Consider the following 14,617-nt stretch of genomic DNA (forward strand, 5'->3'; position numbering starts at 1 on the left):
ATGAAAGAATGAGAAAGTTACTTAAGAGAGGAATCCCAGAATTCATAAGAAGAAACTTCCAAGTATAAAGAGGATTAAAAGAAAGTACAAAGGGACGAGTCATTAGAAAAGACAAGTGAACAATCAAAGTGAATTGCTGGCTGAATGTGGGCCAGAGACAAAAGTGGAGTGAAAGGGCCAGCAAATGCTGTGTGTCAGCACTGTGGAGAAGTTCGTTTGATGTGGTGAAAGGAAGCCTGTGCAGAGATGTTTAAAATGGAAGCAGCGTATACGTACACAAAGTCTGTTTCAGTCTTGAGCTCAGCCACAGGTTGGAAAACGAGGTTGCGTCTACGCATTCCCAGCAAGCAGACTGAGTCATCAGTGTTGGCAAATACTTTTCCTAAAAAGAATGAAATAATTCAGGATCTTTCTTACTCACTTGTAAGGGGCAAATGCTGTGCCATTTTTTCTGTAATTCATCTGAATACAAAGCTTAACAGTAGCTTAATTTCAGTTACTGAACATTTAATTCAGTGATAAAATATCAATTAGTACTTTAATAGGGTTAGGAGATCTTAATTTTTTTTTAGCTTAGCTTTGGTGATTAGCAATGAAAATTGTGTGACTAAGCAATAATAAGACTGAATTTTAACATTCAGTTTTAAATTAGATTTTAGTAAACAGTGATTTACAAAAATTCCCAAAGAAGACATATTACCTTCTTCTGTCTCCCATGTAGCCACCATGAAACAAAAAGGAAGAACAGATGTAACTATATAACCATCAATTCCTTCATGCAATGAAAAATGCAATCATACTAGCATTTTCTTAAAGAAAGACAAGAAAACAGCTCTCTGAATTATTGACCTCACTTGAGGAAGCACAGCAAGCCACTACTGAACAATAAAAACATAATCAAGAGGTAAGAAGTATGTTGACTGATAAACTAATATACATTCATATGTTTGCAAAGTAGTAGTCTTACATACTGATATCAAAGACAGTAACAAGAGAGAGCACCAAATATTTCTTCACCTTTCCGGTAGGTTTCTTTCAGTTTTTTGGAGATCCATTGCATAGCTTTTGCAGATATTTTTGTCCCAAAGTTTCTATCAAATGGAGAAGGGGCACCACCCTGTGTGAAAATTGAGTGCAGGTTAGTTTAGTTGTTGAACCAGTCTTGGTTTGTTTTGTATTTTTTTGGCTGCTTTCACTCCAAGCATTACAGCAGCCTTTATAGTGTTCTGGGAACAGGAATGGTTATTTTCGGCTTTGGGGTTGGTTTGTTATACAAAGTCTGACTTTTTTGTCCATTTCCAGTGCAGCAGATGGGACTGAAATCATGTGATTTAAAATAGTCCTAAACAGATTGTTTGACTAATGCTGGTCTTGACCTTCAAAATAAACCTTGCTAAATTTTATGCAAAAAGTGCCAACCTCCGCATTGAGTAATCTAAAAACATGAGTAAGAGGAATATGCATATAACTTGAAATGACTTAAAATGAGAGACTGTTGTTTCACTACTAGTACTTGAGAAATTTGGCTCTACATGTTATTTTTCACTCTACCTCAGTCTTAGTGATTAGTGTAGCCAAATTAGAAGCTCACTATTTGCCCACTGTCAAGCAGTGTGGTGAAATAGAGGTACAAGGAGTAGCTTCCTACCGTCTGTTCTACAAGAACAAGCCATCTGCACTTATTTTCTTAATGAAATCTCATATCTTCCAGGGTTCAGAAGCAAGATACATTACAGATAGGCAGATTAAGTGTGTTCTAAAGACGTATTACAATAATGACAGCTGTATTATCTCTTAAAAAGTGTAACTTTATTAATATAGGCAGAAGAATAAAAAATTAAAATCTTTAAGAATCTAATGCTTTTTTTCCCCTAGACTTTTAAGAAGAAATTACTAACAAATACTTACAAGTTACCTACAAAAATCCACACCTTTTTTCTTTAATCCTGAGTCAAATTTGCTTGAAATGCTTGAATAGTGTATGCTCTTTGTTCATACACATCTGTAATTTAAAGGTAATTATTTACCTGCTGCATGTGGCCCAATACATTTTTTCGACAGTCAAACACTCCTTTTCCTTCTTCAGAATACAGCTGATAAATGAAGTCAGTTGTGTAGTTCTCATTGCAGTTCTCATTTCTGTAACAGTTAAGGCCAGATACAGTTAGCAAATTTACTATCAAGTAGTGGATGTCTTTACAGCTACTGAATGATAGATGTTTTCCCATTTTCTGGATGCCAGTAATCATGGCTTGGATATTTTCATCTGATGATGTATGTTCATTTCCATGTAACATGCTCCTGATTTTGAAGTCTGCATTACTTTGACTACATTGTAATTGCAGTAATTGACATCACTTGGAATCCATTGTTGAATAAGGTAGTGAAAAATATTATTTTAGGTCCGACAAGTTCATTATGCAGAGGAAAAAAATGCATTAAAGCAAAAAGTCATCAGTATCCAATGTTGTCATTTTGCCCTTGATAGAAGCATGAATAATGAATAGTAACTTAGGTTATTCCTTAAAGATACTGGAAACATAAGGTATTTTTTCACCCTAACCATATAATTAACAGAATATGAACAAATAGAGTGGTATCCCCATACAACTTACTGTGGTATTCCTCTTTCAGCCCTTTGCTATTTGGCAGACTGACATGCTCAAGAGAGAAGCTACAGTCTGATTCAGGCTGCCTAAGAAGGTGTAATTTTAAACATATTAATCAACATGTTTTTGATTTTTGAAAGCTATTTTATTATGTGGCTTTCTCCTAAAATCTACATAGGATTTTTATAGTAAAGGCCATACTATATGGGTACACATGTATGCTAGTTTTCACATTATCTTTAGTAAGAAAGTACTATAAAAGACAAAGCTGCTGAGAAAACACAATAAAATGTTAAGATTATAAGGAAGGAAATATATGTACATAGAAAGAAGGAAGTTTTGGACTTCAGCCTCCAGACAGCTCCCAGAATTACCTTCTGCAGCAACAGATTTACTAAAAATCTCATGCTAAAGGAATAATCAAGGAACACAGACTCAGAGCATCTTTCCAAGTGGACCAACAGCCTAACTGGCTGGAAGTGCTCTGCATCACTGATGATTTTCATCACTATGAAAACTAGTTTTACTTACCTCAGCACTAGACCACGCTGGATACTGGTTTTCATTTTTTCAGTCAAGTGCTCCACATTAGCCTAGAAACAATAAAAGAATTTTTAATAAGCCATACAGAACTATAAAACAACTTTAATGAGCCTACATCTCCTGCTACAACTCTCGTGAGCTTCTGTAAAGAATTCCACAGCAAGTATTATGTTCAAATTCAAAGAGTCAATATGTCTTTGGAGACCCAGCATAATATACTGTGTACGGCTACTCATCCTGGGTTAAAACTTCTTCTACATCACAACTATATGATTTGAATCGCAACACAAAGTTGGTTTTGTATGCTATACTGGTACAGCACTGAGCTGAGTAACCTCAACATACATAAAAATACAGAAATTGCCAAAAAAAAAAAAAAAAAATAAAAAATCACAGCTTGCCTTTACTCCCAGTCCTTGTAAAAGTCACTGGATAGTGACATACTGCTGTGCTGGTACTCCCCTATATGACATGAAGAGTACACGCCGCTGAGAAACATGTGGGAAGGAATTAGGATTCATTTCACATCTCTTTTCCTTTCAGGAAATTTCACGTTTCTCCTCCTTTCAGGAAATTTCTACCTTTTTAGCTTTGTATTTGCTGAGGATCACAGGTAGTTCTGTATCAGTTTACACTCTAACATGTAATCCTTAAAGCCTTAAAGATCTTTATTTTAGTAACACCTTCAGACATGCTTTGAATGGTTGTGCTATCAAAGCCAGTACCTAATACACCTTATATACGGCTCAGTTCCTGACCTGAATAGCCTTCTGACACAATGAACTGAGGCAATATCACGAAAGTATTCTTTCCCTCCCCCATTTCTTTTTGTGGGTTTGTTTTTTAAAAAAAACAAACCTGCCCAAGTCTGTTCATTTATATGTAAATTGGATTTCCATCAGAAGACCAAAAATGAAACAATCTAGTAATATGGCTAATACAGTGACTTTGTCATTTCACTGAACCTGATGCTAAGGGTTCTTGTACATAATATGGCATAAGAACTGGCACTATACCAAAGTGCTAACAAGCACAGCTTTTAGATACAATCTAAACTTACTTTTGTTACATGAGCCATCTACTTCAAATATACACATTATGCTATATAACAATTTTATGATCTACTTAAAAATGAGAAAAACATCTCTAATGTTGTATACCTGGAGTTCTCGAATATCAAACTGTTCTTCAAAGATATATGCAGCATCAGCTCCTGCAGCAAGGGCCCCCATATTAGCCAGATAGCCACAGTAACCACCCATGGTCTCGATAATGAATACACGACGCTTGGTACCACTGGCTGACTGCTTGATGCGATCACATGTCTAGGCAAAGACAAGCTACTGTAAGTTTAAATAAAAAAACCTGAATTTTTATGGTTTTAGATTTCATGCAACTTTCCATCACTTACTGGTAAAAAAAATCTGAAGCATTTATAAAAATATTAAAAAAATACCATAACCCATTAAACTATAACAATTACCAAATAAAGTAATTCTTATAAATCATACACTGAACAGTCAAAGTAAAATGTTTTGCTACTATCATATCTTATTTTTTTGCTTCCTGGAAATACTAAAACAATAATTAATTTTGGTTTGTGTGTGGAATTAAAAGTTGTGATAGTCTTCTAACAGAGATACAAATAGATACAGTGGAGCTTTTTCGTCAATTCTGGTATGATTTATCCTCTTTGCTTTAACTCTATTAGTTACTGAAGAGTTTATTTTCTCTTAGTATTGATTTTGAAATTCACTGCATTCCCAACCATACTTAAGGTACAATTTCATAAACTAAGTTCTGAGCATGTATTACCCTATTGTTTCCTTTGCAATAATGATACCCACATAAATACCATTCTTTCAAGCACTAATGGCACATTTTTAAATGCTTTAATTTTTTTATTACTAGATACAAACATACTATAAAAAGACTGCAATCTCCACTTGCATCTGACTCTGACCACCAAAAAGAATGTTCTCTACAAAGAGTCTGTTGCTTACATGCCACCAATTAACACCAATATTTACTAGAGCTGTCCAAGAGACTTAGAAAATAACAGAGAAAATTTCCAGTGTGGCAGGACACAGGAAACTTAACTTAGAAAAACACAGAAACCTAGGAACTAGATTGCTATGCATCTCGAGGTTTTCATAATAACCAAAAAACTATCTGACCAACTCACTTCTTGGAATGAATTTTTCTATCATTCAAAGTTAAAGTAATCAGATAACTTATCTTCCTTTCACAAAGCAAATAAGAGAAACAAAATATACTATTTCCCTTTTTTGTCTTAAAAATATATAAATAGGTTATACCACACTTGATGACAAAAACAATAGTGTGAAACTGATGTACTGTCCCTAAACCAGTCCTTAGTCAGAACAAGAAATTAAACAAGATATACCTGTGAAGTTCATCATCTTGAAACCTGCATTATGATACAGTTAAAAAAATCCCCATGCCTTACTGATTTTATGAGTAACCACAGATGCTGTAATGTTTGAGTATTTCTGTTTCACAGACATTTACACCAGAACCTTCAATTCAGCTAACTGAATACTTTAAGTTGAAATTAAGATCATGAACAATATGGCTTTTAAAAATATACCTGACATATTACAGGGCAAATAATTAATTGATACATGAGAAAACGTAAAATAATAGAAAACTAGAACTTCTAACGTAGAAAGGTTTAATGCACTGAAGGACTAAAATCAATGTATGTATTTATTTGGGTCCAGCTACCAAAAGATACATGTAATTTCATTTATACATATTTATATATTTGCATATGTGCATGTTACGTGTATACATATACACACAAATATATACACATGTATTTTGAAAATGTCAATTTCTTTTACTTGGTTTGGAGTTTACAATGACCTCAAGCACTTTACTTTCCCCTTCCAGATGTGGTTTAATGAGAATTTTTGTAGAATACTGGCTTCTAGCATATGTTAAGCAGTAACAAATTTATTAAAATACATTACTTTAAATAGTGGCAGGTGCAACACTGGACCAATTTTAATTCATTTTTTAAACAAGCTCCTTGGAACTGGATTGATACAATGTGTTTAGCCTATATTATAAAAAAAATCTTAGCTTTAGACACTGAAGAAATAAATGCACATGCATCTCCCTCATTTTGAGAGACCAAAACCATTTGTAAACTCCAAGCTTTCTAAAAAAGCTTGCCAGCTGCTGGTAGTAGAATAAAATTTTCTGCCTTTTGAGAAGCTCCAAGTTTTAAGCAAGGATATAAGTAACTAGTTGTGTTTGGGATTACCCACTTTAGATTCATCTGGGAGGATTTCTATCCTTAGCTATACAAGATGCATAGTAGAAACTTTCTACTATTCTTACTCTCTCAGAATGACTGTGATGAAAACATCAAAATACAAAAATGGCACATATTGATTTTAAAGAATCACTAATTCATACTGAACTCCACAGGTGGCAAAGGCCAACTCTCAAGTGCCTGGTGCAGATTTCAGAAGTTTGAACATAAAGGCATGGTGAGTCTTTGGAGGACTCTTTGGAATTCCAATGCTTGCTGAGCTTTCACAGGAACCGATACAGCTTCATGAAAAAAATGTGATATACAAAACTTCACCAACTGAACAGTGTGGTATTAGCATAAACTAAACCCTAACCATAGTGAAATACAATAGATACCATTTTTATTTTATTTTTAGTGATAGCATTACTGAAAGCTGTACAAATTGCAATTAAAATTAATAATACAACCAGTGAAATAAGAGGAAGCAGCAACATATTTTCCCATTATGTCTTCATGTTTTCTCTTTCATAGGTAGATCACTATTAGAAGTGGTATCAGTCACAATTACCTGACTTAACCTACTTCTATAAATGTCAGCCTGAGGGGGAAGCAGCTAATAGAGTGGTGAAAGTAACTGGGTCCTGCCTATAAATGTACTGCTACAGTTCACCCACACTACACCTTAAGTCATCCTCACCCCAGGGAAGACTAGGACAGAATGTACTCCACCACAGCTCTTTCAATTATCTACTGGGGCTTCTTCATTCCATATAAATAAATAACACTGTATCAGAGCAGGAAAACAAACCTGCATTTCTCAAACCCCTGGACTTCTAACTTTCTTGGCCAATTACTTCATAATTAGTTAGATAGATAGATTGATGAGGGGCTTGATAAAACCCAGAGCTGTTCAGAGGTTTATTCTGTTGTCTGCATTACACCTCAACTTAGTTCTCTTTCCAGTGGTTCCAGCAGACTCAACAGGATAGTGAAGAAAAAGAGTTCATACAGCAGTTTTACCCAAGGCAAAAAGCTGTGGCAGACTAAAACTAGAAAATTGATCCTTCTGACTGAAATGGAAAACTCATTCATAACAAGCTCTGGTCTTACACTGTTCAGTTACAGTGACATCAGTGACAGCCTTAACTGCTTATACTATGCATGCATTTATATGCACTTGATACACGTTAAGCCTAATGCAGTCTATGGGATTATTCATGTGTTTAGTGTTAACCATGTACTTAAAATGCTCTACTGCACTAGGCTCACTGGAATAACGTGGCATTTATTTATAAAAATGTCCTTTCTTCTTTCACCTGAATAATGCCGAGGAAATACATAAGATAAAAACCAAAATCAACACAAGAAAACTATTTTATTTTCTGTAAAAGCAAATGCCCTAAGCACTAATGCAGCAATCCTGGATAACAAAAGACTCCCCAGAAGTCAAACATACAACATAATGAATTTTTATGAGTTTTATCTTTAATTAGCTTTCAAAAATTTCTTAACTATAAACTGTAAAAAAAACCCCAGTAACTGAATTATTTTAGAAAACTAGACATTTCAAGGTCTTTACGTATCCTCATCTTACACATTTTATTGTCTTTTAAAACTTTTTTAATTGACTTTTAAAAAGATATGCAGTCTTACCTCCACAATAGCATTCAAGGAAGTGTCAGCACCAATGCTAAAGTCTGTGCCTGGCACATTGTTGCTAATAGTAGCAGGCAACACACAGATAGGTACGCAAAACTCCTCAAAGCGGGAACGTGCCTCATGTAGCTGCAGACAACTTTCATAGGCCTGAAGCAGTGGTACAAGTGTGAGTGATACATTCCTTGTCTTTGGATTGCTCTGCTAATGACTCCTTGTATGTGATGGTACATTTGGCTGTCCATTGGCCCAAGTAAATATAATTGGTGAGATTATTTGGGAGTGGATATCCTGTATGTACCACAACAGTGCACTGGGGTTGCATTGGCACAATGCTCTTTGAAGAAATGCAGAAGATTAGTGCAAGCTAATACAGAGTGAATGCAAAGTGCACACAGCACAGGCATCTGAAACAGTTGGGCAGAAAAGTGCAGCATAAAGGTAGACTGGAAATCATCTCACAAGAAACCAAAGAAACGAAGTTTGATACGTGTTAGGGAGATTAGAAAATTCACTAGTAAAACACCTACAGTTTGAAAGCTGCTTTTTTAAAAAACTATGTTATTCTATAAAGTTGAGACACACATCTATTTCTTCTAAGAAAAAGGAAAAAAGTTTTGCCTGTGCCTGTCAGGATTCTATTAATATCAAACATCTGCCTCTCTGGACAGACTGAACGTTGGCCCAGAAAAATGCAGGAACGTGCACATGGATGAGTTAATAAAGTTTTTGAGTATAGTTAGAGGATTCTTTCTAAAGCACAGCTGTAGGTCCTTGGAAAGATTCCAAACACTTGAAATAAATCATCATGGGATAAGGATTAGGTGTTCCTAATAGATGTCAAAATAATACTTAAAGGTTAAGATTTTGCAGCTGTTCTAAGTCAGTAAACATATTTTTAAGTTACATTATTTCATTTCTTTCTAATGTAAACTAATCAACATCTCTCACGATGTGTGGCCATTTTTTAAACTGCCTAGGTAATGACCCTCCACAAGAAAGCCTGATTACACAGTATGTTACATTTTTCTTAATCTCCTTCTCCCAGAAAGGACTGATGTTCACAGAAGTCTCATTTCAATTTCTCAAATCAGTTCAGAGAATCAAACTATTGCAGAAAAAAAAAACAGATGGCTATCAAGCTGTCTCCACAAATATCTATTCAGTGCCTGATTTAAGCAGTAACTGAAGAGAAAATTACAAGAAAAAAATCACCTGTGAGAGTTCTGCTCTCTGGGTGTTTGTCGTACATAGAGCAGACCCTGTTCAGTGAGGGGACAGGACATATATGCTGCACAACTGCAAACTGACTTCCTAAAGTGTATCTTTACTCATGTATTTCAAAGTACAACTTTCAGTAAGGTCAGTGATAGAATTCATTTTCGTAAGTCCAAACACAGTCTAGAACACCGCACTTTCAGACCTGTAGCTCTGAGAAGCACTATAGCCAGAAGAGCCACAGATGGATTTTTCTTTTTCGAGTGGATGAGACTTTATTGAGAAAATTTCAGTAACTGCCCAGCTCAACTTAGCTCAGGCTGCTTTGAATTTTTACTTCTACTGAAAAATAAAGATATACACTCCGTCACAGTGGTTTGGTAAAACCACATGGCTTCCTGGAGGTCTGCAAAACATTAGCTTCCTTAAAAGGTTTTATATTGAGACTTCTTGGGAAACCAAGTTGAATGGAGGTTTAGAGCAATAACTAACATAATCGGTTAGTCTGCATTTATGATATGTTAAAATGCAGTTATGATATGTTTTACTTGCATTAAATATTGCCATTTTATTTGATGCAAGTGATTTCAGCAAACATATCAAAAGACTGTACCTTCACCAAGCATGAGCATTAGATGATTATAATGCAACATCTTCGCATCACTGCAGCAAAATACGATAATACTTTCAATAAAGGGTCACTTAATAATTATAAAGGCTAAACAGTTAATGGGAGGTTTTAATAACTGCTTTACAACTGTTTTTTCTTAAATAAGTACTATAGTAAGATTACAGAGGGATGTTTACTATGTCAATAAAATGTTTTAACCATTTCACACCCTTTTATTGTATGTGTTATTAAAAAAGTATTGTCATAACTAAGGATGCTTTTAAAAAAATACACATAATCAAGCGAAGACTGTGGTTTGTTGACTTCATGTTGATATCAACGCAAACAGCCACTGATGTGGGATGGATTTACTGCCCTAGCTCCACAGCAGCTGTTGCTAGGACTGAAGTGGATGGATGAAAATTTAACTGGTTAGCTAGCTTAGCCAGGCTGATTTTCAGCTTCCTAGTTGAGATTAATGTGAAGCCATATATGCTAGTACCAGCACTGGGAACATACAGGAGTCTGTGTTTTCCAAGGGAAATGCAGGGAGACGGATGGCACTAAGGCAATTTGACTGTAGCTGTCTTCACGCCTCAGTGGCTGTTTGCTATTCTTTTTCTTACAAAACCAATTCATCAACCTGTACCCCTTCTCTTTGGTGAAAGGAGAAGGCAGATTGTCAAAGAAACACATTAGTGAGTTTTTAGCCTCTTCCTTCTTCAGGTTCAATTTTTTTTTTTTCCTATCTCCCATTTACTTCTAAATCTCCTTAATCAAATACATATTCTTCCATACCTTGTTCTGTTTTTTTCCCTCTTTCCATCAGTTAACACTAAGCTCATCAGTAGGCTTTCATTTCAAGTTAATTTTTCATCCTTTCCAATCTCTTTCCATGTTCTGTACCTGAAAGAGTCTAACTTTTTATTCATTCTGCTTAATTATGGAGTCAGTTTCTGCTTTTTAGTTCTACCTGCAAAATGTATTGCTAATGCCTCTTTTTGACCAAGTAATCCATTTAATTTAAAAAGAAATTTCTATCCTTCATGGTTATATCGCAAAAAACCTAACACTTCTTTGTTGTCACATTCCAGAGGTCACTTATCTGAGATAATATTCTATTCATTTCACGGAATTAACAACATGGAGTTGATAACATAGGTATTTTCATTATAGTACTTATTTTACTGATCCTTCCTTTTCAACAGAAATCTCAAAGCTCACGTTCTTATCCTTCAGTCCTGAACAACTTAATTTGTATAGCTAGATACATAAGCCTTATGCATACCCTTTCCAGGTACAGAAACATCCAGCTTTCTCCAGGTATTTTATATTGGAGTTTTCATTGCCAGTTGTTCTCAATAACATTCTGAAAAGCATATCATAAATTTAAAACATTATTCAAAAGACAGACCAAATTCTACTATTCAACTGATTACAAGACTACATTTTAGTCTTGTAATTTTAAAACATTTTAAAACAAAAATGGAAAAAAAAATTGAAAGTTTCAAGAGGCTCACAAATATGTTATAGAGTCTAAATTCTAATTACTAAGAAATGTTCCTTCCACTATCTATGAATTAGGGAAAAGAATACTCCTATCTAATCTCTCATTTGGAAGTTATGTATTACTTGGTCTGTTTTTTACTGAGTTTTTTTTTTTGTTTGTTTGTTTTTTAATGCAGATGCAGCATCTTAACATATTTTATCTGCAAATGTCTTGAGGTACCATTTACATACTTTACAAGTTTCAAACAACCTAATACTGACAACTGACAAGTGTCTAGTAATGCTTAATACTAAGAAGGGCTCATTACCCAGCAGAAATGTACTTACCTTACTAAAAGTTGCCAACAGTATAGAAGAACAATACCACAGAAAAACTAAGTGCTAAGTGTTCATAAGAGGTATTAATCTGAGAGTATTGGAAACTATGATGCATTTATTGACCTAACAGAGGCAATAGGAAGAAAAATGCTATAAACTAGATATAATGGATATTCATGTCCCATCTGCTACTTTCATTTATCACAGGCAATTGTAGGACTTGTACTGAGTCTACTAGTCACATTTAATAGAGTCATCGTCACTACTGAGCCTGATCTGAAAATACCACAACAGGAATGAAAGGATATATTTTCATTATCAGTTTTAGTGAATCACGTTCAATCAATCAGAGCAGAAAAGTGAAAAGATACCAAGCAGAAATATTTCCCCAACACAAAAGTCTGCTCCTTCCAAAAAAAAATTATTTTTCCATTGGATTAAAACTAAATCTTGCAAAGCCGTTACATTTCTTACTTATTTCAGAGAAGAATCTAGAGAAAATAAAATGCAAAACCAAGACAGAAGCTATTAGTAATAAAAAAAGAAAAAAAATAATGTAATTCTGAGAAGTTTTCAACTACTGCATTGAAAATCTGGAGAAAATTACTTTTTATTATGCAATGAAAGCGGATGATACTTAGAAATCTAAACATGAAGCAAAACACAGCAGCAAAGAGAGAGAGACTGGCTGACTATGATACATACTTTCTACAAGAAATAACCTATAAAAAGAAGTCAGTTAGGTAAACAAAGCTTATAAAGAAAAGAAAAGAAGAAAAGTAGGTGTTATGCACAATCATTTTACTCACCTTAATTTGTGATCATTTTGGAGAGATATTTTTATTTACCAGAACTGGAAACAACATCACCATTTAAACCTAAGTTGTCTATAAGGAATGTGTTCAAGGTAAATATTAGTTAGCTTAGCTACTGTCTTGTTCAAGGCAATAGTTAAAGAAACTGAGATTTCCTAACTGAAGGGTTTATTTTGCTAAAGATAAAATATTTATGTTGGAATGTTAAAAAAAAAAAACCCAAACAATAAAACAAAACCTGTGAAAATTATGTTAGTGCTTTTGAAGGTAACAGCATTTGAGGAATCAATCAATTTTCTGAAAATAACATTGTAATTTTCAAAACCAACTTGAAAGTCTTTTCCTGCTTTACATAAGCACTCTGCTAGTGATTTTTCACTTTTTAAGATGTAGCTCACTATGTACAATTAGTGAAAAATTCTACATTCTGGCTCCAACATGACTGAAAACAAAAATCAGAAAGTAAAACTTGTAATATAATATAGTAATTCATTGTAACTCATTAGGATATGAAATAATTCTGTTTCTTCTTCGGAAGTGAAAATGTAAATTAAATTTTGAAGATGAATGCTTTATTAGTTCTTTGCTGTGTTTTAAATAAACTATGGACACTCTACAACTGTACTCGCAATATGTATGTGTCTGCAGATTATGCTGAAAAAAAAATGAAGTGCTATTGTTTCACAGACAAAATTATGTCACAGTATATAGAGTTGCTTTTCTTAGCAGTGGATTAATGCCTCTCCAAGTGATCCAGATGAACTGTAACTGTGCATGCCTGACATCTTAATTTGTATAGTGTCTGACAATGCTTTCTGTCCAACTCAGTTTTGTATTAATAAATCCATTTTTAATAGATAGTATATTATTGGATGTGCTTTTTTTTATAATATATTTCATAATATGTCTCAACCCTTCTTGGTAAATCTGTTATTAGTAGAATACATATAATACCTATTATTAGAGAACAGTGGACCTTACACTCTCTATAAGAGGAATACACATGTTATACAAATAAGGATCTCCTGAACAGAATATTCACGCAGTGTTTGTTACAGCTAGGTATGATACTCTACATATAAGGGGGATTTTTCCTCTACAGTGCCTCGAATGATCACCAAGTCTTAGCTTTAGGTTTCTTTCTTCCATATACAACAGATACATGTCATCTCATTTTGTAGTTTATAAATGTACAGATCACATCTGAAACCTGTAGCTTCAGAGGAAACCTAATGGAAACGTATGGGATCCTAAACCTCCTCTTTTTTAAGAGATATCATGAATGTGGCTCTATCAAGTAACTGCATAATTTTCCAAATTATATTTCCAAAGTTCTGGTCCATAAAAATATCCAGTTCTAGCCAATTCAAACAGTTTTAACCAGAACTGCTTTGTTAGTAAGCGCACACACCAGAATAGACTTACATCAGTTATAGTGTTCAGAGCAGTATCTGCACCAATGCTGAAATCTGAACCCGGTACATTGTTGGATACAGTTGCAGGAACCATAACCATTGGAACACAGAATTCGTCATATTTCTCTCGGGCAGCTGACAATTCCAGAAGTCCAAGGTATGCCTGTTGGGCACAGGCATTGGGTGAAAAATTAGGATGAATAAAACAAGGGCAAAATTGGAGTGAAAAAATGGAAAGTGCCACAGGGGAAGCCATTTCTACCACAGCATACTTCAGCATGTCAAAGCATTAAGGAACTAAATCTAACACACAGAAAAAAAAGAAAGCATTAAAAACACGTACGCTTTTTAAAACAAACAATAAATAGAACTTTCATTTTCACAGGAATATATAATTCGGCCATAACAAAGTGTTTTGTACAACATAAACAACTGCAAACTAGTTCCCCAATCTTCTGGTACTGTTTCTGCTCATTTGAAATCTTAATATTCCTGAACTAGGACCTTGCCTAACAGGTTGGAAAGAATGGATGATTCATTCCTTACTAAAAGCAGTAAGCATGTCTTCTCTGGGAAGAGCTGGCAAAATACTTTCCTGAATCAAGCTTTCAAAAAACTTATTATTTTGGTAAAAGGAA

General features: G+C 34.4%; 1 protein-coding gene across 4 annotated transcripts in view; it reads right to left on the bottom strand.

The window, feature by feature from the left end:
* PFKP (phosphofructokinase, platelet) overlaps positions 1 to 14,617 on the bottom strand; it is a 44,884-nt gene that overhangs the window by 912 nt on the left and 29,355 nt on the right. For 2 of the 4 annotated variants that reach the window (XM_080639324.1, XM_080639325.1), the window contains 6 exons: positions 13,990 to 14,142; positions 4,313 to 4,477; positions 3,141 to 3,202; positions 2,028 to 2,139; positions 1,018 to 1,117; positions 277 to 382 (listed from right to left, as the gene is read on the bottom strand). In XM_080639324.1, the coding sequence (XP_080495450.1) occupies positions 277 to 382; positions 1,018 to 1,117; positions 2,028 to 2,139; positions 3,141 to 3,202; positions 4,313 to 4,477; positions 13,990 to 14,142 (698 nt within the window). Of the gene's footprint in view, positions 1 to 276; positions 383 to 1,017; positions 1,118 to 2,027; positions 2,140 to 3,140; positions 3,203 to 4,312; positions 4,478 to 8,091; positions 8,245 to 13,989; positions 14,143 to 14,617 lie in introns of all 4 variants that reach the window. The other 2 variants (XM_080639327.1, XM_080639326.1) reach the window with 2 other exon arrangements.

The sequence above is a fragment of the Psittacula echo genome (genome assembly GCF_963264785.1).
Source record: "Psittacula echo genome assembly, chromosome: 2".
Taxonomy (NCBI): Eukaryota; Metazoa; Chordata; class Aves; order Psittaciformes; family Psittacidae; genus Psittacula; species Psittacula echo.